Here is a 25755-nt window from a genome sequence, read left to right on the forward strand (position 1 = left end):
CTTTATCCAATCCATAGTTACTAAATAAATATAGGAAAAATAATAGGAAAAGACCTTGCTATGAAGCTAAAAGAGACTGTTTCAGGTTTCTGTTATCTGTGGAAGATATTCTGGTGCCATGTTTTGACAACTTGAAATATATGGTGAGGCATTACACAGTGCATAATAAAGCATTATTTAAAATTTCAGCATGCAAATTTGGAAATGTTATTCTACACATGCACCCAACTGGTGACTAAAACTTCTCATTTTGTATATACCGCTTACCTGAGGAGATGCAAGCCAGCCAAATCTTTCCTCCAATCTATTCATATCTCTATCAAAGGCATTTAGGAATTTATAGCGAAGAAGATTATCCTCAGTAAGATTAAACTGTCTTCTGGCATAGTGGTAGCTCTCATTATTCCCTATTCTGGGGAAGTCAAGCCATTCTGGATGTCCAAACTCGTTACCTGTATTTAAAAATATTAAGGATCTGTGAAATCACATGCAAAGAATGCACTGAGCTGGCAGAAGCAATATATATTAATGTGTACTTCCTTTCTACAAGTTTCAAATAATCCACTTCCATATATAAACCAGTCATTATATTATTATGTCTCTCATTTATTAATATATCTCTCAGAACTTCCATTCACGTTAGCAGGTTTGTTTGTTAAATCTATGAGACCAAAATATCCATGGACTCCAGGGGAATTATAAAGTGACAAAGGAATTATAAACTCCCTGCTACCATACCATGCTTAAAAGTTTCCCAAAAATTTTTGAGCATGTGGTGTCATTTTATCTCAATTTTTTTTTCCATAGGAGGAGCTTCACAAGCCTGTCAGTCTCATCCAGGTCATCTAACTCACACAAGTACTGAACTTCTCTTGAAGTCAAAGAACAGGTGACTTGGATCACATTCAAAAAGAAGGAAAAAGGTTGACATTTAATCAAGAAAAATTTTAGCTTCTGTTATGTAGAATCTCCAAAGCAAATCTCAGCTGTCAAAACTAGAGATTCAAAGCAAGACCTCATTTGGGACTCAATATTTTGAGTGACTTTAATGTACCCAAAGTTTTCTTGGTTTATATACTCATTGTTACAGTGTGAGAAAACTCCAAGTGGATTTAATGATCCTAACTCGTGCTATGACCTGCTGTCCTGCAGACTCTCAGTCATTTTGGATTATTCATTTGACACAGGACTACAGCATGTCAAGCACCTTGCAAGTCAAACACTCCTTTCAAAGCCCATGACAGTTGATTCTTGTCAAACATCTCAGAGATTACACAACACCTGCTCACCATAAAACACAAACAACAACATGTACCTGGACATATGTATGGTAATATGAAATTTAAGATGTTTTCTACTACTTAAAAAAAAAGAAAAAAAGAAAAAAAGAAGGCAAGAGATTTCTGGATGGATACCCAGCATGTGCAGCCACCACCCATCTGCTGTCCCACCCAGCCTGCACTGCCTTGAAGGCCTGGAGGATACAGTCAGCAGTGACAACTATAAGCCCAGATTTGTGAAGTGATTTTTGTAATTCTGTGCTTCACGGGAACAAAGAAATGAACAGAGGACAAAAGAGAAAAGCCTCATATATATTTAGGTGAATCCTTCAGAGTGGTATCCGCTTTGTAAACGAACTGACAGGTTGTAAATTAAATTTCCTATTCAAAAGCTAAACCACTAAATTTCATATTCAGCTCAAAACTGAAGACAAATATAAGAGAATCAGAATCACAGCAGGACTTTCAAAATGACCTTGGAATAATGCTGGACTGAGCTCTTAAACTGTGCTAACAATACGGTTTGGAAAATGAGGAGAGATATTGCTACAAAACAGACACTGTATCTAACCAAATTCAATATTCTCTGAAGAGCTAGGCAAGGTATTACCTCCTTTCGTGATCTGCACACTATTGAAAAGATGAACTACATAAGACAGCTCAGCTAAAGACAGCAAAAAACATCAGAAAGTCAGAGATGATACATATCTTAAAATGATAGGCAAGGAAATCATACCTATTTGTTCAAGAAAAAAACAAAAACAGGGGAAAAAGCAATAGAAGATAGCAAACAAATTAGACTGAACTAGCCCACAATTTCCATAGATTATTTCACTGTAAGCAGAGCACACTTGCTTCAGGTTTATAATGCATAACAACTCCCTCACTTCTGCTTGCTCTGCCTATTTTCCCACCACAGTAACTAGTCTGGTTCCAACCCTGTTTTGTCATCTCGACTTTGTAAAAAGAACAATATAAGCGCAGCAAAATATTAAAAGCAATCTTAATTTCCTAACTATTACCAATGGCTATTAAAAAAAAAAAAAAAAGGGAATTTATCACAGTAAAGCAACTTGACAAAAGACTAAGACACTTTCTGTTGCCAGAAACACAAGGCAAGAGTCTAAACGCTGCATGGACTTTGACAGTCTGGGACTGTGGGAACCTTCTGGACAATATCCCTGTGAGGTTTGCACTAGTTGCTTGACTTTAAAAAGGACTCTTGATTTCTCTTTATAGGAAGAAAACCAGAAGTTCATAAATTGTAACAATGAATTCAAGTAAGCATTTTGGTTATGTTTTAATCTGTGGTATAGAGAAGAAGAAAGTAACCTTTAGGATGTATCTCCATCTGCATTAAAGCCATGCATCCTATAAAAAAACCCCACATATAATACTATTTTTTTAATTGCTATTTTTTCCTAGTTTAACTTCATAACAAATGACAGGAGGGACTAAGAAAGGGAAGGCACAGGTGAGTGGCCAACATTTATTTCTAGATAACTACTGGTTCACTGAAGTTATCTATCACTAAAGGTGAAGAACAATCTGCCTCCTCCATGATCCACTTCTCATCTCTGACAAGAATCAGCACCATTCATTTCGATACTTAGAGGCTTTCACAATTATCAAGAAGAACCACTGGGATTCCTTTTCCTCTAATTAATTTACTGTTTGATATAAAGGTCCAAACTACAGACTGACAAGAAGCCAGCTGCCACAAATGATGCAAATCAAGACAATGCAACTAACGTGGGGGAGGCAGAGAACAAAGCTGAAATTAACTGAAATTTTGATTAGACAAACAAAATATAGACAAATCCTTGAAGTGCAATGCATGCTAATTTGATCTAGGAATTAATTGAAGTTTGCTATTTCCTGCATATTTTGCACACTGGACAACTTTATTATGGACGAGATTTCAAGATCACAATTCCAACAAATAAATGAACTTTCTACTGCCATAATGAAAGTTTATGTCACCCTTGTTCATGAGGCTAGAAATGCATTTACACCACAAAGAAGTTAGGCTGCTGCAGATTCTTTTGAAGTTGTGCCCCGCAGGTCATTAAAGTTTTCTTGCTCTCTCTACTTTAGACATCTTTAGTAGCAATTCTCTCTCAAAGAATCAGCCTAAGCAGAACTGAAGGGATATTTAAAAGATGGAGCAGGCAGTTTCAAGAGATGTCTGTTATTAGGAGTTGTTTACATTTTGAATTAAGTATTACACAAAATACTTTAAAAGCAGTTAAAACAAGTAGTTTATTTTATACAACAAAGGAAAGAAATTTAATTAGGTGTGTAAGACTAAACAAGGTTTTAAATTATCTGTAACACTACAAAAAGATCCTGTTTAAAGCTGATGAGCTGGAGACTGGACACACTGGGACAAAATTCCAACAGTTCCACCTTCAAGTACATCTACCCAAGCAAGTGGAGTTAGAGCAATTTACAGAAGTCAGGTAATTAACTCATCCAGGGACTGTAACTGGTTTGAATTTAACTCCACTATCTTTGTGAACAATAATGTTAGTGCAATGATCTGCAGACTATAAATAGAATCAATGTAAATCAGGTCTAGATAGCATATTTATCATTATTCCAAACAATAAACACTTCAAACAATGAATCTTCATTTTCCCTAGTTGCAAACCTCTTGGGTATTTTGTAATTCTGATATTCTGTTTTTACTCATATTTGTACCAAATCATCTTAGCATTCATTACTACCAAAACCAAACAATAAACACTATGCTGCCTTCAAATGATGAGAGCATGAGCTTCAGTGCAAGCATTTGTTTAGTCTTGTAATCCATGCAAAAATAAAATAAAGTGAAATTCCAAATGGACTCCTTCTGAAACACCTGGGTTAGATGACACAAAGACCTTCATATTTTTTAAATCCTCTAGCACTGGTATTCAATTATATACTGGGTCAGAAAAGACTAACAAAATCAATTCAGGCAAACAATTATATTTTAACTCCTCATAAAACACAGGCTAGAGGAAATCTCTGGCATGATGTAATGGTATAGAGGGCTATTGGTAAAGCCAGTTCTGTGAAAAAATGTATTTTTCTCCCATTTTCTGAAAATATCAGATACTGTCTCCGCCCAAATTACCAAAGATAAAAATCAGGATAAATACCATATTTGTTTTGCAGCTTGGATCTTCCTTATCTTCTAGGGGAGAAGGGAGGGAATGCTCAGCCTTCCATGGATTAAAGGACCAAAGAATGCACCTTCTCTGGTCTGTCTTCACTCATTTCCTACTGATGTTTACATGGTACAACAGCTCCCAGCTCTTAATTTTATAAAACTGATTAAACAGTTCCAAGTTCTTAAAGGAGATAATTTTCCAATTGTTCCATCAAAAATTCCAACCACACTAAATGGCATTGCTGAGTTCTTCTGTTTCAAACTCACACCTCTCTTTTGCCAGACCAATTATACAAAAATAACCCAAACCAAAGCACAAGAAACAAAAGCAATTCTCCTCAGAAGCACCAACTCTGCACCTCTGTTAGGAGAGCCTGGATAGCTGAGAAGATTTCTCATATAGAGGAATAACCAGGCACAGGCAGAGTTGACAGGCCATGGCATTGCTTACTATGATTTACTTTATTTTCCAAAATAAGCAAAGCATATGATGGTTATGCCCACATGCTGGTATTTAGCAGAACTATGTTTACACAGGAAAACACCCCATTTATCTGGATTAAACTATCCTTTCATTTACTTATTTGTAGTGTTCCATCAAAGAAATATTTAATAAAATATTAGTGGCCTCACTGACAACAGTATTCAGTTCCTAAGGGCAGATAAATATTTTCCCTCAAATGTTTCATTGAGCAGGGCAAGAATTTCTGCAGTTCACACTAACAGACAAGAAAAAAAAAAGTTATCATGAGAAGTTACCTAGACTTGAAGGGAACTTGAGAGGATAATCATTATTAATCAATTCTCAGAAACTTTAAGGCCTAAAAGTTTACATTTCAGCACACTTTTCCCAGCGCAGAACAATATATTTCTAATTTACAACTTACTCCATGCTCTCATAGAATATTTAAAACAATAAAGTAGTAATTAAACTATTTGTGGTCCTTTTACACTGAAACAGTTCCTATCTCGCTGTTTTTTATTAGCTGCATTCTGGTAGAAACAAAAGACTGACTTTGGAACTGTGACATTTCCACCAGGCTCTACATGGACATGCACAGTATACATTATTTAGTCAACCATCTCCAAGAGCTCACAAAAATATTTAAGAGCAGAAATATTGCACAACACAGTAGTTAAAGGTTAAAAAAAAGACAAAAAACCAAAAAACAAACAGACAAAACCCCCCCCCAAACTAACAAAACCATACAAATCTATACCAAGAAATTTTCTTGGAAAAAAAAAGATGGAAAGACGTTCTAGCTAAATCCTTCAGTGAGGTGCACTGCCAAGTATTGACTAGTACCACAACTGACAGGTTAATGGGCTTACAAAGTTAATCTAGGACAAGGCTGGAAGAGAATGAGGTCCAACAAACGTGGCAATTGTTCTGCCCTGGGATATCCAACCCATAGCAGTTTTCTTGCCAGTGTCAGTCAGAATTACATTGTCTAATTTTGAAAAAGCATATAAAGGATTGAGAAAGAAAATGCATAGGAAAGGTAAAGCTTTTCATGTTAAGTAAACCAAAAATGAAAGTTCAGTATTATTCTGTTCTTCTTATGGGAACAAATCTAATTACTTAAATAACCACGCATTTGTTAACGGCGCGAAATGAGAAAGTTTGAAATCAAAATTTGGAATGAACTTTGAACAGAGTAGAGGAAAAAAAAGGCATTCTAAAATAGATGTCAGTAATCAAAACAGAAGGTCTGTTGTGAGAAGCCCTGGTTTCCTTGAAGCAGTACAAATCAGCCATCAGAGCATACTTCTGATCGCAGGGCTGAACCTCTGCTTACCTAATGTCCCCAAAGTAATACGTTCCCAAAACTCTTCCCAGACTCACATATCTGCTTTGAGACTACATTAAACCTTCTTTCTGCCACCTCTCTCCTGCCCTCCACCTGAGGCTGGCTCAACCCTCCCGTGCTAAGAATGTATTTATAAACTTCCTAAAAACATCTGCTTTAAAAAACACCATCTCAAGACCTTTACAATTTTAAACATCTCTCATTTGTCATTGTTTCCAGTGAACCTGGACACTTATTAAGGTATTTTCAAAATCAGAATTATGTGATTACTGTAGAAGTCTTTGAAAAGGCACAGCATCATACTGCAACACTACCTTTTTCTCAAAGAAATGAAAAACTCCAAACAGCCACTACAGTACCTGAAGTGGTATCTGGGCAGTACTGCACAGTTTTTACAGTGTGCAGAGACTCTTGATGTGCTCAGTCTCAAGGCTGTGCCTGCCAATGCTAAGACTCTACACAGAAAACCATTCAATGGTATTTCTAAGTTCCCATACCAGTTATGCTTTAATGTAGATAAGGAAATGGAGTTACTTGTTTCCTGAATGTTACACAAATGATCTGTGAATTTTGACCATTCAACCAGTGTTTAGTTTGCAGGACTCAGCACTGTTTCAAAGCAACCTGTAATGTCTCATCACTGTGAACTTGTATATACACAAATATATACAAACACAATACAGAAAAAAGGCAATCGATTGGTGGGTTTGTTTCTAAACACAATTCAACACAACAGCTGAAATCTTAGGTGAAACTAACACCTAACTTAAGCCATACTTTAGATATGCAAGGATATTTGCTTAGGAATTAGTTGGAACAAACAGAAAAATGGCAATATAAGGCAGAAAAACAGCTGATAGAGTCAGGTTTAGGGTTAGGTGCATTGCATGTGAGTTAGTCCTCCTCTGAAACATTTCCAGTGTGCAACATTTTCCCCACAGGAGACTCCACTGCAACAGGGACCATGCTATCCCCACATTTTTCAGCAGCGCACCACCAACATCTAGGATGTGCTATCCCCTTACTCCTCAAACTCTTTGTGAAAATACCTGAGACAGAAGTTACCAGTGCTGTTTTCAAATGTAAGTTCTCCACATTCATGAGGGCAGCCAGGCTGAAACAGGGCTTGCACTTCAGGCACAAGTTTGCAGAGTGACAGCCTTTACTCCAGGAGCTTATTTCACATTTTCTGATCACATTTCACTGATAGCTATTCATACATGGATCTGCTTCACTTATAAAGCTGTCCTGGAGTCAGAGATGTCCATCTGTGAGGATGGTGCTCAGCATGGTCTCTCTCTCAGACATGTATTGTATGACAAGTTTGAGAACTACACTTCACTTTGAGAGATGGAACAAATGGGAAATAATATATTTCTGCAGAGCACGGAAGAGCAACAGAGTGATCTGATTTATTTGTGCTGAATGTGAACTTTCAGTGCTTAAACAGCCCACGTTTTACACTCCAGCACAGCTCTGGTGAATGTATAATTAACCATGTGAGTGAATACAATCCCTGTATAATCAGGTCTGGACATAGTTTAGTCTCCAAGACTTATCTCTGAGAGAAGTTGCAAAGCTCAAAGGCCTTCGCCAAGTCCTTGGACAAAACAAAACAAAACAAAATTGCAGGAAAGATCATGGCAAAATTTAATGTCCTAATCTCAAAAGTTTATAGAAAGGAGTACAAATTTTGATGTAAAGTTATAGAACTGTCACGAAGAAAATCTTGAATGTTAGCAGAGAATTTCACCCCACTGAAAAGTAAAAAAAAATTGTTAAAATGATCCTAAAATGAGGCATATATCATATTACATTAAAAAAAATAACATTAAAATCCTCCCAAATCCCTAATTCAGCATTTAAACATCATGGCAACACATGTCAAAGAAGTTTTTGCCCTTAATTGTATCTTCCAATTCAATACTGTTCAGAAAATAAAGATTGGGAACATACAGATGTATTTTCCAAGTGTTCAATTATTATGGAGTTTGACAACACCACTCCAGCATAGCATGTGTAGTGCTTGGTCAGTAAACCCAAACCCATCATTAAGGAGAAAGACAAGTGTTGTGATCCAGAATTGTATATTAGCAATATTTCAGAATACAAAAAGCCTTCCAAAATGAGAAGAGTTGCAAGCATTTTAAAGTCAGGTTTCTCTTACAGAGTGTTCTCAAATAATTTGTTTCAAGAAACAGACTTGCCTCAGTGAGGAAAAAGCATAGCTCTCGTAAAATCCAGCCTTCCTACTGTTCAGCAGTGCATTTTCTTTCTACAATTACTTCACTTTCACTACTTAGCAGGAAGACATTCAAATTTTTATTGTGCTACTACCTTGCAGTAAAAGAATGTATGAAACTGATGCTAAATAATCACACACTGAGGATTCAAGGTCATACCAGGTTAGGCTTTTGGGTATTTTGCTTGCAATTTGGATTTGTGTGGGATTTTTGGTGTTGGTTTGGGGTTTTTTTTACACAACAGATGAAAATAAATGCCGAGTACCGACACTGGAAAAAATTGGCCAACTACTCCTTTGGCTTCAGGGCTGCTGCTGAGGGATGAATGAAACATTAGCCATCTGTAAAATTCAAAGTTGCGGGGGAAAATATAAATACAAAATCCATATTTTGAGAGTCACTTTGTGAAGAGTTTAAAATAGTCCTGAGATAGGACATAACCACCTAAATAATTATTTTTTCTATAGTTATTAAATGTTAGACCTGAGATAAGGAGATTGATGAAAAGAAACATATGTGTTGACAAGGAACTCTGAGTGTGGGCAGCAAACAAAACATTGGCTTGGTGTTTTCTAGCTGTATTTAAAGACATAGCAAAACCACCAACCCCAAAGCAGAACACAACACAGAATTATGCATTACTGTGTGGCATTTCCACTCAAACTAACACGGAACAGCTGCTGGGTTTTGGAAGGAATTTTTATCTAGTAACTCAAGTTAAAACATGTGGCCGTTCAAAAAAAACTTCCAACAGGAGTACAGACAGATTCAAGAATGGTTACAGAAGACTGACACTACCTGAAGTCAAAATTAACTGACTACTTAAGCTAGGGAAATACAAGTCTGCCAAAAACCTCCTTGTGGAAGTGTGAATATTTTGAGCAACATGAGGAAAAAAGAGGAAGCATCAAGAGTTCAAAATTCTCATCAGGCCTATGCCAAATTAAACAGTACATTTACATTATGATTAATTTTCCTTCTGCTTACTAGTAAATAAATAGATTAATCAAGTACCATAACCAGTTTAAACTCTATGAATTAGAAATAATTTCCCTATTTTTCTTCTCACAATAATTTGATTCTTAATCTGGGAAGAAAATTATCTCTGAAATACACTGATATTCCAAAGAACAAAAGTGCTGTTTTGCTGTGCATTTCAAAAGCAGTATCTTCAGTGGATGGTAAATATTTATGTTGGTACAAACATAATTAATGTGTATATCAGAAGAATGTCTCACATCAATTTAGGTAATTTTTGCATTCATTGTTTTAAAGTCTTTTGCTCCCCCCTTCAACCTGTTCATTGTTAGCTTCACAGTTTGGGGTTTGTTTGTTTGTTTTTGTTTGGTGGGAGATTTTCTATTTTAAGATGCACTTATATAAAAAAATGAAAGATAATGAGTAGTTTATGTAAGACTCTAACCAGACACTTGAAAGCAATTTTTCTAAACCATGCTCATTTGTTTGAGCATATTTCAAAAATCTTAGCATAATAATCTTATGGTGACAGCATAATCTATTGCAAGATCTCTGCTCATTAGAATAAATCATAGCCAGAATGTCTAAGGCAAGGTTATTTATCCTGTTGTTGGGGGTTTTTGTTTGTTTTGTTGTTTTGGTTTTTTTTCTATGTGGAAATGGATATTGAAACTTACTTTCAAGTTTGGGTTTTTTTCAGAAAGAGCACTTAGAGATCAGGAGTCAGGGTCCCTGGTACTTTGTCATGCTACCAAAGGGGCAGGTTTTAAGAAGAGTCTCATCTGCCTGATAATCAGCTGCATGTCCTATGACTACCAGTCTGTAGATTAAAGTCAACTGCTTAGTCTAGGAACAGAAAATGCAAGGTTTGAATGGGAATACCTTGTCTGTAAATGAGATCTATTAATGAAGGTGCACAAAAGGTGTGTATTAATGAGAAAAACATCTCATGATGTAATTCTGACCTGTTCCAGGCAGTAATTGTCCTGGTCTCCTCTCTGCCTCTCACTAGAACAGGGGCCAATTCTCAGAGTTTTTAAAGTTATTCTGAACTTTTTGCAAGATACAATGTATCTATTGGAAGGAGGGTGACTGCACCTGAATAATGCTAACAATCAGAACTCATTTAAAATCACTGAGATGTGCTGCTCCCAAAAAATACTCAATCTTGGAATACTCACTGCATTGGATTTTAAGCTTTAGCATAGATTTGCAATTGCTTCAGGTGGATGTTATGCATACACGTCTGATATGAAAGGCAATGTTATAAAATCTGGTTTTTAAGCATCCTAAATCTGATCTTTGAGCCATCTTCAGTCACATCTCAGAGTATAAGAACAAAAAAGGAAAAGTTAAAAATATCACAGCAATATAATGCTTGCATGTTATTAAAATTCTTTTACATGTGTTTACAACACCAGAAGAGGATCAAGAAAGGCTGTAATTAAGAACCAGCCTCTGAAAGAGCATCACCTCCTAATACTAATCAACAATTAGTTATACCAGACTAATTGCTGGCCTTCCAGCATGAGTGGGCATGTGGAGACCTCAACTACAGCACAGGCTGGGGCAAACCTTTACAAGTGGTGTGATGACCAAATGGGCTGGACCCATAATGTAATTAAAGATAGTCTTGACTCACCTGTACATTAACCAGTGCCAGCACAAATGAGAAGTGGGAGAAAGGGGAAAAAAAAGGAAAAGAAAATAGAGGAAAGATTAAAAGAATTTAGATATAGGCCAACAGGTAACAGTCTTAAAAGATGAAGCAAAACTGTTGCTCAGATAAAAAAGAGACTTAAAAGTATTGGTACTGATGACACCTTTGCTAAAAGCAGCAGGTGGATTATAAAATAGCCACCAAAGTCTATAGCAACTGAGCACAATTATCCAGGAAGGCATTAATCTTTTGTTTCCTTACTGTGGTTTAGTTTTTGTCATTGTTTTTGTTATGTAAAGAGACGTGAAAAAATAAATCTCACAATATTGAGAGAACAGGCTTAAAACAAGTTGTTTGTTGAAATTTAAAACATAATACAGAAACAAACCAGACTATAGCAATATTACCATAGTCTCTTAGCAGCTGTGGCCAAAAAAAGCCCTTTCTGCATTTTTAGTTACTCCTTCACATTCTCTTTCCATTCTCCTTCTGAAGAGCATATACCTTTAAAATCAGCTTTAAGAGACATCAGAAGAGAGACAATATGCCCTGACTTAAGTGGCATGATTCCCCTTCACTTCCTTCAGGTAACGACTCTCACCACAGCCAGAAAGACTAGGGAAAAACTTACGGACATTTGCTCCCTAATAACAGGTCATTTGGTAAAGAGATTTCAAGAGGTACTCAGAGTATCATCAGGCAGAGCTTCTGCCAATTTTCTATTTCATCTACCAATTTTCAGGGTGTAGCACAGAAAATTTTTCAAAAGGCTGGGAAATCTGAGACCCACTACCACACTCCATTTCCTGCTGATGGGCACATTACATATGCAACCCCAGACACAGCTCAGCCTGTGCATTAAGGACACTAGCAAGGAGCACATCCCTGGAAAGTGATCCAGGGCTCTTCCTTATTGTCCCTCTGGTGCAGGTGGCAGGAAAAGCTGCTTTTTGGTTGGTGGGTTCTGGTGGCAATTGAGGAAGGGTTGACTGAACAAGTGTCTTCATAACAAGAATGCTGACTTTTGTCCAGAGTCATTCCCATGAGGAAGGAAGGTATCATGAAGTCAGATTGGTTATCAGTCTTCACACATGATGTTTTTTTCAAATAACTTTGTTGAAAGGAGGTTAGAAAACAAGTAAATAGTTGTAAAAGAATGGTCTAGAACTGTGAACCTCTGAGATTCAGCTTCTAAAAAAAAGAGGTTCACCATGAGCCATTCCCTCTGTTCTTTCCACTATCTCATGCCTCTATTTGCAGATGACAGCTATCCCTTCTGGCTTTAAAATTGAAAAATTTGCTGTATGCACAGAGCCAAACAACAGTATTCATCTTAATGCTTGAAACATATTTAAATTAGCCCCAAGACCTGAATCAGCTGAAGGCATAACAAAGCTGTGAGCCTTTAAAAACATAACTAATATTTTTAGATTTTTCTTGTGCCTGACACTAAGTTAATGGACAGAAAATAAATTTACACTGATAAACAAGAACCAGAGTAGAAATTATTTCTGGATTACATTACAACTGCTTAAAACATGATAAAATTTTGGGTTTCAGTTTTGAAACAAACACTTCTGAACTAGTGTACAAAGTAATAGAAGCAATCTCATTTAGGTAGCCACCTCCAACTTTTTCCTTGATCAAATTTTTACTAAACACAAACGTTCATATGTATTGCTCTTTACCCTACCCCAAAGTTTCATAGCTGCTGGAATTTATTCTGTATGCATGCACATATTTTTAAAATATATTATTTCCAAAGACAGTGTTTAATTTCACTGAAATATGAATGCATTCGAAGTACTACACTTCAAGATGTCATTGCACTGTATACAAAGAAGTGGTACAGTTTTTTTAGGGGCCAAGCTGAAAATATGTTGCAACCCTATTAGACACATAATGCTTTTTGTGCCTTTAAGACAAAACTTCTTTGTCAAGGGAAAAAGTAAACTTTGATCTCAGAAAAAAATCCCAAACCTGCTTCCATGTCTAAAAGGCATTGTGTTACAATTGTTTGAGGAAAGCCAAATATGTACAAACACTAAGATGATTTCTCTTCTCCCCCTCCAGCAATTCTGCATAGAAATTCAAAATGACAAAAGCAAAACACAAAACACAGACAAGAAACCATTAGAGATTACTTGCACAAAGACATTTTGAATTGGACATATGAAATTTCTCAGTAATGATTTCTCATTCCTTTGTGGGTTTTTTCTTTAAAAAAATAAACTTGCTCAAGTGATAAATGTTTTGCATGGCTCATCTATAAAAAAGGGGAGAAGAATCCTCTGAAACAAGTAAAATTACACCTTTATCTGCAAAAAATTATTTGCCAATGCCATTACTCATTTTGTTTTGTTCCATTTCATTCCTTTACACAGCCACATTGTGGTGGTAGCTTATTTCAATACTTGTTTTCTTATTTAGCTCTTAATAGGAACATTTTATTGTCACAAAACAACATATCCTTTGAAAAGCTCATATGTCATGGTGACAGCAGGAGGAAAGAATAGAGACAGGACCCTAATAGGAGGTTAGCAAAAACTTCTCATGTCCCTGAGCCCAGCCTCAGGGTATCTCAGACATGGATCACATCATCCCTTTAAAAACTGGGAAATGGAAAAACCTTACAGACAGATATCCTACAACTTCTCAACCAAATACAGTATCTCTGCTTCCTCCAGGCTTTGCTCAATACTCATTCCTAGCACAAATGTTTCCACACTCACAGTTATGCACTGAGGAGGAGTGGAACATAAACCCTTCAGTCACACATGACATTTTTCTGTCCCCTGTTGGTTCATACAGTGCCTGGTCTCTTCTAGGGTTCTCAACATTTTTATATCACAGAAAACAATACAAATCAAAAGCTTACTGAGAGAATATAATGAGTAGACAGCTCCTTTATTAAGATAAAATTTATTTATTTCTACAGGCCTCTTCCTGTATTTCAGTTTCCAGAGGCAAGTGATGGATTTAGTTCTGTATTCTTACATGCAGTGTACAAACCAAGCTAGAGCCTTCCATGTAGGGCACAGAAAACTAAAAATGCAGTCTTTCTCACCCACAAATATAAAAGCAACTAATAAATACAAAAAGGTACTTTCACAATTTTACTGAAAACGTCAACTAGGTCTAGGTTAAACTCCAGAAAAAGAAAACTATTTTAAATGAAGATACTCCCTGCTTCATATTTAATTAGGACACACCTTTCCAAACCATATGTAGGAAAGCAGGATATTAATAAATAGCTTACTATATTTCTAAAACTAGTCACAGCCAGAACTGTAACAAGCTTAGTGCAATATTGATTTTTCTTTCCTTTTTTTTCTCTCCAAACAGAACAATAAATTTCACATATTGAGGAAATTTGCACACATAAGGCATGTTTTCTTTACATCTTTTGAAATTAATATGTCAATACTCTGGCATACTTACCAGCTGTGGGCTTTGAATAGTCACAGAATCATTAGGGTTGTCTGCAAAGTCCACCACTAAACCAGGTCCTCAAGAGCCACATCTACACATCTGACAAGCACCTCCAGGGATGCTGACTCCACCACTTCCCTGGGCAGCCTGTTCCAGTGTCTGACTACCCTTCCAGTGAAGAAATTTCTTAATACCTAATCTAAAGTCTCCCTGGCACAACTTGACAGCATTTCCTCTTATCCTGTCATTTGTTACCTGGGCAAAGAGACCAAACCCCACCTGGCTACAACCTCCTCTCAGGTGGTTGAAGAGAGTGATAAGGTCACCTCTGAGCCTCCTTTTCTCCAGGCTAAACAAAATGCATTGAAAAATCCAGAGTTTGAAAGAATTAACTATTCGCATATTCAAGAAGATATACACAAAAGCTGTTTAAGTGCAGGTAAACAGTACACAAGGAAGAAAAAAGCACAGTGACACAAGTAAAGACTTATGGAAAATAGAATATATATTTACATAGTTTTTTGGTACTTATAATAACTAGCACTTGCACTATGTGAGCTTAGATGAGAGAAAAATATGAGTTATGGAAATCCACCCATGTTCAGACTCCTGCACTCTTCCTTTCAAGCAATATTAAATACAATTCTTCGCTTGCTAAAATGGTGGCAACCATTAGGAACTACAATAAATAAACAATCATGAAAATATACGAACAAGAACAGCTCAGCTTGAACTCAAGCTTTTGTTCGATATTTTTTAAAAGGCGTTATACACATCTTCCCCCAGTCCTAGAGAGAGCACATGCACAAAAGACATGAACAGAGAAGTCTATGATGAGAAAAAATACAAAAAAAAGTGGTTTTACTTCAGGATATGTATCAATCAGTAAGAAGCACACATCATAAACTCAAAATTTGTGCTTTTCACAAATTTAAGGAGCCCAAGATAAACAGTGTAAAGCATGCTGCCTATCCAAGAGTATATCCTAACACAGGTTAATGTTTTCTGTCAGGTATCCCTTTTTTTTGCCATTAATATTTTGAAATAAGACCATCCATTTCTCCATTATGAAGATAAAGGTTATGAGCTTAGGCTGCACAAAGAGCTGACCTATAATACAACCATCAAGATAATCCAGGCTTTCCTGCAGTATTTTGTATTAACAGTTAGCTGGATTAAAAAAATATGAGAGGCTTAGGGGAGCTGTTTCATAGTCCATGGATTGACTCTTAAATCAGGAGTGAGTGGATTACTAGATTGCTTTTAAATAATCTCTCTAAAAATGCCATTTGAGAAGATATTCAGTGAAAATACCTTGCTTGCAGGACCTGCTCTGAATTTCATAAAAAGATCTGAATACTTATCCCAACTGAGTAAAAGTTCTAAGCTTCTGGCTGCAAAAAGACTGCACTAATACTTTTGGCTTTGGGAATAATCCTGTTCTCCTTGAGACATTAGTCACTTGTCCTCTTACTCCTCCTGCCCTGCACTTTTACATAGCATATTAAGACAGAAGTAGTGGTTTATATTCAGAAAGGCATCCCAACTCAAAAGGTAAGTGTACTATTTGGGGGGAAAAAAAAAAATCTAACAAAACCCCAAAAACAACCCCCCTCCAAAAAAAAAATCCATTTTCTTTTCAGCCAAAAGTGGTATTATTGCCTTCATAAATTCCCTTTCTAATTTACTCCACTATAAACTCTACCTCTCCCTTCTTGAAAGCTTACTGAAATCAGCTCTATATTCATATTCAAGATTAACCTCGTAACACTTAACTCTGAAATAAAATTAAAATACCTCATTTTCACTCTATTTTTCTCTATTTCCATGAGCTCACAGAAATAATTTACCCTGAATTATGTTCAGGAATGCATCTTTTTAGCTAGAAAGATAAAGCCACTGTGATGGGTTAATGGAGCCCTCAGTTCCACTCCAACACCAACCCAACTGCGAGCTTCCTTCACCTTCCCATTGTGCTGATCACCCTGCACACCTTTCCTCCCTCCATCACCAGCACACAGCTACTTCTCTGTGCCTGACAGAGTATAAAAACATTTCTCCCTTCAATCTCTTGCCATATGGAAGGACACCGAGGGGGTTAGAGTGATTTCAAGCACTTTTTTGCAAACTTCAATGAAGTGATAACAAATTACAAGAGAAATGGAACTCTACATTGAGGTCTGAAGTCTATGCTTGCAGTGATGCATTCTAGTGACACCTGATGTCTGCCCAGCTTTAAGAAAGTGTATTTTGATCAGATATTGGCAGGGAATTCTTTACTGTGAGGGTGGTGAGACACTGGAGAAGTTGCCCAGAGAAACTGTGGCTGCCTCTGGACCCCTGGGAGTGTCCAAGGCCAGGTTGGATGGAGCTCTGAGCAACCTGAGCTAGTGGAAGGTGTCCCTGCCCATAGCAGGAGGGTTGGAATGAGATGATCTTTAAGATGATTTTTTTAATTGTTTCCCTTCCAACCCAAAACATTCTACGATTCTATATAATTTCAAATTGAAGATCTCCAAAGACATCTGAGAAAGACAGGTCAACATTTATAAAAGATGTTCTAGTGCTAATATGCTTTGCTCTGCAGACATAACACTTCTCAGGAAAAATAGAAAATACCTTGTCTCCTGAAGATCAATGCAAATTTAACTAAAATGTTGTTCAAATTCTTATTCTAGCAAATTCCTCTCTGTGTGTTGGATTGATGGCCTCAAAAAATTAGGATAATGAGAAGATTTTAAACTAATAACATCTAGTGAAAATAAGAAGCTCTTAAATACATAAGGACATCTCTTTTTTATTCCAATGTCATCACAAAGTGTTATCTCAGCTTAAGCTACATTGATTTGAGGAATTAATATCACTACTGCGATGAACTCATTTCAAATTGCCTCAACTGCACATATTACAATCCAAATTGGAATACATGCCTAAGGATCTATTATTCAGAGGTTACAAATACAACATGTCACCTGCTCAGTCATGTCTCAAACCAACAATTCCTTACTGAGTAACACATGGGGTTTAATTCTATTTGGCTCTGCATTACCCAAATCCAGTGTGAGAAAGAGCAATGTGTCACCAAAGGTAGGCTTGTGATTAACAGATTCCCCTGCATGCTCCTGCAGCAGCTCACTAGAGTCTGATGTTGCTAAATTACTTGATTTGAATCACCTTTCTCTACCTTTTTAAAGGCCAGCCTACAAAGTATACTCAGGAAGAATTTTTTGCTCTTTGGTAGATGGCTTTGGACAAAATAGTTCCATTTTCCTCTCAGCCCTTTTCAGACCATTGAGTAGAGACAGACTGAAAAAAATAGAAGTAAAGCCCAGCTGGGTGTGGTAAGAGGCTGCTGCATTTCAGCATTGGGGATTTCAAAAATAAGTAACTTAAGTATTGATAAATTATCAGCATCAAAACTGCATGAAGAACAGTGAGCAGCAGGGAGAAAAGACAGCTTTAACATCAACATCGTATTTACCCCTGCTTGAATGCGCATGATTCCCCTTTTTCTCCTGCTCTTACACACAAGAGTTTAGTTTTTATCAGGTAGACCACTTCTGTATACACCTGGCATCCAGGAAATGAGTGACCACTTGCACTAAACATTTCATTAGTGACACTTCACTCATCTGCTCTGTGACATGGCAGAAACCAAGGTCTGTGAAAGGGTGAAAACTGCATCTTATTACACAAACTTACTAAAGAAGGTACAAAAGAGGGAAACCCCCCCCAAACAAGTCTACTTTATCTCAAAAAGGCAAATTATAATGGAGATCTGAATGCTGGACTTCAGGTTTATCTACAGAACAAAATAATATCTACTCAAAAATCTGGAAATATTTTTAATTTCCTTTCAGTTTTGCATTGTGTCTTTCACCCAAGGACCCACATCACCAGTGGGAGAAATCAGAACAAAACCACCTCACAAAGGCATTTTTACATAGCTTACAATGTGAAGGCTCTTCTGAAGCACTAATGATTAACAAATTGTTCATAGACTGAACCAAACTTTATGTGATTTTTAAATTGATTGTAATATGTAAGTTTAAAGCACCTCAAGAGTATATAAACAGAAGATACTCAAAGCATTTTGTTTGAATCAAAGTTAACCATAGCATAGAAATTGTGAGATGACTATGTTTAATGGCTTACACAATGAATCATTGAGCAAAGAAACCTTTATGCATAAATACAAAAATTTGCACATGTAAATATAATTTTTTTCTATATATAATCAAATTTAAAAACTTAGCACAGTTCAATACAACCAGGCAAAAAATATTCTGTCTGTTACCAAAACCTTTATTTTGAACAACATCTGAAGTCTAACCAAAATAGATTATGTACAAAACTGTGCACTTATATGCACAACTCCCAAGAAATTTGAGATGCATTTTTTATGACAGACCTTCTACTGCAGTGCTTACATTCTGAATTAAGAAAGCAATAAAGTCAAAAAATGAGGTAAATTTGTTGATTTTTAAAGTTGTTTGGACTTAAGGTCAAGAAAATGAAAGCAAAATAAAATTTAGTCAGAATATTGCAGTTTTTGGATCTGCCTCTAATTGTTTTTTTCATTAAAAACAACTGAGTAAAACTAATCAATGTCATCTGTAAAAAGTTTAACTATAGTTTACTGTAAAGAAATTCTGAATCTTATAGCTATGGAGGGAAAAAACCCCAACAATTATGACAGGAGAGAATAACAGCCATGTTCTGTAGAGTCAGAAATCCAGGTGTGAAAAAAGCTTTTCATAATGATATGAGTTTGTCGTAATTTCTGTAACAAATTACACTTTTGAACAACTGAAAAGAGAAATTCCTCTAAAAACCAGTGCTAAAAGTCATAATGCATAGTACAGTCATAATATATAGTGTAAAGTTATCTAAAGTTATAATATATAGAAGCCTATTTCTGTGTTCTTCAAAACAACAACAAATAAAACAACAATAAAGCAAATATGAAGGCTGCCATACAAACAGAAACTGAACTCTAATAACGCAAAGATTTATTTTACAACTTTAGTATTAACTTTTGATTCTCAAGCAGTTCTGAGGATGCTGCTGACTGTGAAGATTTCTGTTTCCAGGCAGAGAAGCAATAGTGTGGACACAGCTCCACCATCACATACAGACTGCTGCTACTAACAATTGTATTTAAATAACACACACACAGATGTGTAGTGCTTTATTCTCTACTCTTTCAAGGAGGATGTACAATCAACTCCCACAACAGATTCCTAATATTTGGACACACTTAATTAGTGATTAAAGGTGGATAAGGCAGATCTGTGTGTGATTTAGTTTTAAACTACAAGACAGTCTCTCTCTTTAATTGCTTTTCTCCCAGTCACTCTAATGTGTTTTGAGAAAGTATAGAAATGAAGCTTACTTCAGTCAACTCTAAATGCAAAAGTATTAACAGTTTGCACATCTAGACCTTGCAGAAGAGACTGTCAAAGTGATTAATGAAGCCTAATATATAAATTTGGATTATTCCCACTGCCACAGCCCAACCCAAGCTGTGAGTGGGGTTGCATACAGGGTATTATGCAACAATCTATCCCTGAGTTTCTGAGAAATTGTAGGTAGGATTTCAGATATTAATATTCCTAAAGAAAATGGCACACACCTTTCTCACACTGATATTGGTTCAACTGACACAGTTTTCCTACCATTCCTTTTCTTGTTTGACAGTATTTTTTTCAAGAGCCCTCTGCAGTGAAATTCCTTAGTTTAAAAGCAAATAACTGAAAACATATCTAAGTTTCTCTCCCTAAAATACTCTGAGGAATAGATCATGCATAGCATTTCATTTTTAAGGGCAAAGAAAGAACAAGGTCTCATCACACCAAACCACTAGAGAAGACACTGTTTGGGTGCATGCAAAAAAACCCTAAGACTAGGGAAGGTGAATAAAAAAAATGCACTAACAAGTGGGAAAGAGCAAACTGAACAGACAAATTTGATAGTAATGAAAAAGGCAACAGTCAACCCAAACAGTAACATCATCAGTCAATGCTCATGATTGAAAAAAAACCAGTTCTAGTTACTTCAAATCACTTCCTAGCTATATATTGAGATAGATATATATATAGAGAGTCAAAAGTTGTTTTGCAGGGAGTAAGACAGGGTCTCTGGAGGCTTAATTAAGAGTTGTTTTACTATGGGAGAGTCATGAAAAATAGTGCCAGAGGTTCATGTAGGAACTAATCTCCACTTAAATCAATAGATTTGAGCTTAAGCCAATTTCAAACAAAAAAAAGAACCAAGAAAATGATTGTTACAAAGATGAAAAGCAAGACCCTATACAGGCATAAAACAGTAAGTATTTGTGCAATGAAGGATCTCAAGGACCCAAAATGTTATTTAAGGCCCCGTGGGTATGTATATTCAGGGCAAGAAAACAACTACTCTTGCTTGTCTAAATCTAGACACACAGATGCATCTTGCAAGATAAGCAGAGACCATGGAATCAAGTTCACTGAAAAACTGGCACAGCTTTTCCCCATGTCCTGCAGGGTTTCCCTAAGTGCAGGGCACAAGCAATGAACAAGAAAATAGAAAAGGAACATTTAAAGAACAACAATTACCACTGTCTACAGCTTGTCTTCAGGGGCAGAATGGAAAATGAAGGAAAATGTAAGGATGTACAGACAGAACACTTTTACAGTTTCAAATTCAAGTTTTATTTTCAGGAAATATGTGTGAGTCTTTATACTGAAGTTAAACATTGCTGGGTAACAGCAGTGCTTGCTTTATTTTCAAGCTGAGATCAGAAGATTGCTATAATACTCTGGAAATCTTATAACTAATAGAAGTCTCTGTTTGGTGATTGAGGAATTATACTCAAATCTCAAGTCCTTTTGTTATTTTTGTATGGGACTGAAATTGACAATTAAGAATTTTAGTCAGATACAGAGTTTTTATTTTGGGTTTTCAAATTCTGATATTAGGGAGGGCAGAGATCTGTGGCCCAAAATATTTTTGCATGTACTTTCCTGGTTTTAAGTTAATTAGATGCATATAGTATTTCCATATCACTACAATTACAAACCAAAATACTTGAGTAGGAAATCATGAAAAATCAGTGAAGAAAGAAACCCCTTAATAAGCAAGCACGTGTGCTCCTAACTAAAGCACTGTGCAGAAGAACTCAGATTTTTGTGACTTCCTAAATTTCTGTGATAATTTCTGACCTGTACTGGCCTGTCTCAGCATTAAAATCTGTCTAAAACAGGAGCTGGGATGAACAAACTACAGCTACATTGGGATTGCTGCTCCCTACCTGCTCTATAAGAAGAGAATTTAGACAGAGCAAAAGTTTCAAAACAATTGCTACTTTGTAACTTTCACTAGGAAACAAACTGGCCTTCCAGAGAGTGCATTCTCTGCAGCAGGATGTTTATCATAGTTATTCTCATTTTCAGCCAAACATATGGAGCTTTTCCCTTTCTAGGTTAAGTCTTCCATGCCAGCTGCACACACGAAGCCCAAGAGATCACTTGGAAAGTTGCACATAAAACCAAAACACAGGCTGGAGGAAAGAATGCTCCCGAAGGTTTTTGTTGTGAGGGACCAATTTACAGAAATGACAGAACTTTCCTATTCACATTTAAGTTTGCATGCAACACTCACTGCCAATACTGGGATATAAGCAATTGGGAAGAAAAATAAAAGCCTTCAGTGAAAATTAAAACATCCAGGAACATGAAAAATAAGAATCACAGCTTTCAGGATTTTTGCAGTGGTTTCTTAGAGACACATGGAAGAAGGGCAGGGAACCAACCAGTGTGAAAACAGAGAAAGATGAAACAAAGCCCCAATCAGTGTTTGATCCCCAACTTCTGTCAACAGGAATCTGTGCATGTATGGAGCACAAATGATGCTCCAACACATATTTAATTAAATATTATTCCATATTTTCAAAGACAAATTCCAGGATATATTTGAGAACACAGATTTCCACTCCTGATACAATATTGTTTAGATAAGGTTTTTTTCTCCTTAAGGTGAGCAAAGCATTCAGAAAGCAGTGTGTTTCTTTGCTATTTTTGCAGAAAAAGAAGGTACAAGATGCTTAATGGAAGGACCTAGGGAAGCACAGAGGCACCTGGAATGCCTTCTCCAGGAGTTGTGAAAGATTTCCACCCCTTCCCCCACCCTACAGAAGGCTCCTCTTTCTCACCTTTGGCACTCACACAAACCTGCAAGTTAAAGAACTCTTCTGTCACTGTATTTGCTTAACTAGACAGCATGTTGCAAATTCAAGTCCACAGGATTGCCAGCATTCTGCACTAATGTTTTCTCCTTCAACAGTTATTACAATCTTTTCACCTTTTTCATACAGCAAACCATAATACAGTTACTGAACCATTTGCAGTACTCAAAGATATCCAATATTAATTGCTCAATCAGCCAGCATTGACACACTGGATTAAACATGCCACATTGCATTACTGATCATTTTTCTAATCTTACTAAGTCAATCTGGGGCGAAGCCACCTGCAGTTGAGCTGGAGTATTTTGTAAACACCTGCTTCCTTAACTATTGTAGTAGCACTAGTTTGAAGGGAAGCATACACCTCATACCTTGAGCACTTTGGTGCCTGACTGCACACTTCATAAATATTTAATTAACTCTTCTTCACTCTTGAGGAAAAAAAGAAACCTGCATTTTATTGGAAAGGATAGTTTTACTAGTATGGCATACAGTGAATTAATTTGTTCTTTACTGAAGTGGCTGCAATTCTTTTTAAGAAAATCTACACAGTATTTTCTGAGTTTTCTTCTAATGCAAAGAAAGAGAACATGTACCATGTTTAAATCCTGTGTCACCACTGTCTTATGTTCTTTAGTTTTTTAATCAGAAAATATATTGTTAAATATTCTATTATGGAAGAAGGACAATATACATCCAACAGTCCCCTTAGACTTTATTTAACAAAGCATCTGACCACAAAAGTGGAAGACATTAATAGGCTAAAATTTCTATAAGTTTGAAGTGCTACATTATCAGAAAACTGAGATACAGCAGGCTTTCAGCCTTTTTTTTTCCCTGTGAGACTGTCATAACTGCTATACAGAACTTGTCAGACCACATTACAAAATGGTGATTTTTACTATTAAGTAAGAAGCACTTTGCAAGGAAATTAAATAAGTGAATATGGTAAAGAGCAGACAGCATACATAACTTTGGAATTTTGGATAAAGCTAAGAACATTCAACTTTTAAGATGACTACATGGAACTGTAACTTGCTGATTAAGTTAGGCTAACAACTGAATTTTCTTGTAGCAACTTTGCTTAGGAAGTAACGCAACAGTTGTGTTTTACAGCTTATGGACCAAAAGAAAGTACCACTTACTCTTACAATTTCTGTGTTTTGATAGCAGAATGTGCCTCCTATGTCTGTGATTTGTCCTTGCCTACCTCATTAAGCATGAAGAAGCAATGAAATATGTCAACTGATTCCACACTCCTTCCTGACAATTAATAACTGAAATAAGCACAGAGCCATCTTTAGTACATTCACTGTTACCCTAAAAAATTTAGGAGAGTAAAAGAATAGAATGAAGTACAACCCAGCTGCGTGAGCCACAGCTCACCACCCAACAAACTTGCAGAACAGCAATCAAAATTCTAGTCTGAGTTGTAAAAGTTATTCCTGCTACAGTTAGGAACCATCTTGATTTTATTTGCTTGTCTTATAATACATCTTACAGACAGAAAAACAATGCATATTACCTTTTGCACTAAATCTATGAAAGCATTTATGCTCCAAATATCAGCACCGCGATAAATGCCCAGACACAAGATGATGTCAGATCATTTTATTTCCCTGCCAAGCATTCTGCAGATGCGAAAATGAGAGCCTTTCCCCTAAGATTACTTACCCATGAAGTTCAGATAGCTCTCTCCTCCGAGTGCATGAGTAATGAGCCGGATCATCTTATGAAGCTGTATCCCACGGTCAATAATGGGTGTCAGAGGCATCAGCACACTCATGTTGGTGTACATCTCTGCGTCCATCAGCCGGAAGGCCAGCGTCTTATCACCAACCAGAGCCTGCAACAGTTCCAAATAACAATGAAGAAAATCTCTGGGTGTAATATAAGTGTTGCTGTTTTTTGGGTTTTTTTTTAAGGACTTGTGAGGCCCCAGTTTTCTGTTTCCCCCTTGCCATCCTCCCTGTGGTTCCTGGACTGATGGGATTGAGTTTACAGACTAACAGCTGTGTAAACCCTGGTCCTACATTTCACCTGATGGGATCAAACTGCAGAGTTACTTCTAAGAACTTTTTCACCGACAGATATCAAACGTGAAATGTAAGTATCAACTCAGTAAGTGACAACTGACCTACCATTTGGGAATTTTTATGAGAAACACAGAAAATAAGAAAGCAAACATCTAAAGTGAAAGGCTCCCAGAATGTAAAAATAAATGGGTATTAACAAAACTCTGATTCAGATATGCAGAGTGAGAATGAAGCATTCATTTCTATGCAATCAAGAATGTGATTGGTTTTCTGTGATTTCACCGAGGAAAAAACTGAATTACTAACTGGCTAGTGCTTACTGCCACCTGAGGAAGGCTGTTGCAAATGCTATTCAGTACATCAGCAGACAGGTAGTTGAAAACACTCTGAAGCATCTATATTTAAATAGCTGTTTTTTGTTCAATTAGCCCAATTCTTGTTTTATATTCTTTCACAAAAACTTACTAAATTCCAGAGAAACAGATGAATTGTAAACAGGTCTAGCTGAAAAGCATCATCATCCTGTCATTTTCCAGCTGACAATATAGCAGTGTAAATAGATTATTCACTTAAGCAAAAAAATAGCCTATTTAAAGGGCAAAAAAAATCCTATGTGACAATGACAAGACTGAAGACTGCAATGAACAACTATTTTCTGGACTCAGAATGTGGCATTTGTTAGTGCCACTTAATATCCCCTAATCTTTCCATTGGAAGAGAAACTAAGTGTTCCCTATTCATGTTTTCTATGACAGCTGTGATTTTATAAATGGATATATTTCCCCCTTCAATGATCTCTTTGCTACCCCAAAGAATCTTACTCTGTTTAGTTTTCTTCTTATGGAAATCAATCCACACCTGCTATTCCTCTCTCACAGCATTTTTTTTTTCCCAGTTATGCTGTACATCCTTTGAGATGAAGCTCCAAACCTGC

At 36.5% G+C, this 25755-nt stretch overlaps 1 protein-coding gene across 2 annotated transcripts in view; it reads right to left on the reverse strand.

Moving 5' to 3' along the window:
• The window catches only part of GBE1 (1,4-alpha-glucan branching enzyme 1), a 132674-nt gene that overhangs the window by 16575 nt on the left and 90344 nt on the right, over positions 1–25755 (reverse strand). For both annotated transcript variants that reach the window (XM_085075148.1, XM_085075156.1), the window contains exons 12-13: positions 24460–24631; positions 268–452 (exon numbers count right to left, since the gene is read on the reverse strand). In XM_085075148.1, coding sequence (XP_084931274.1) covers positions 268–452; positions 24460–24631 — 357 coding nt within the window. The remainder of the gene's footprint in view (positions 1–267; positions 453–24459; positions 24632–25755) is intronic.

This window comes from Lichenostomus cassidix, chromosome 1 (assembly GCF_008360975.1).
Source record: "Lichenostomus cassidix isolate B80296 chromosome 1, HeHo_3.0, whole genome shotgun sequence".
In the NCBI taxonomy this organism is placed as follows: domain Eukaryota; kingdom Metazoa; phylum Chordata; class Aves; order Passeriformes; family Meliphagidae; genus Lichenostomus; species Lichenostomus cassidix.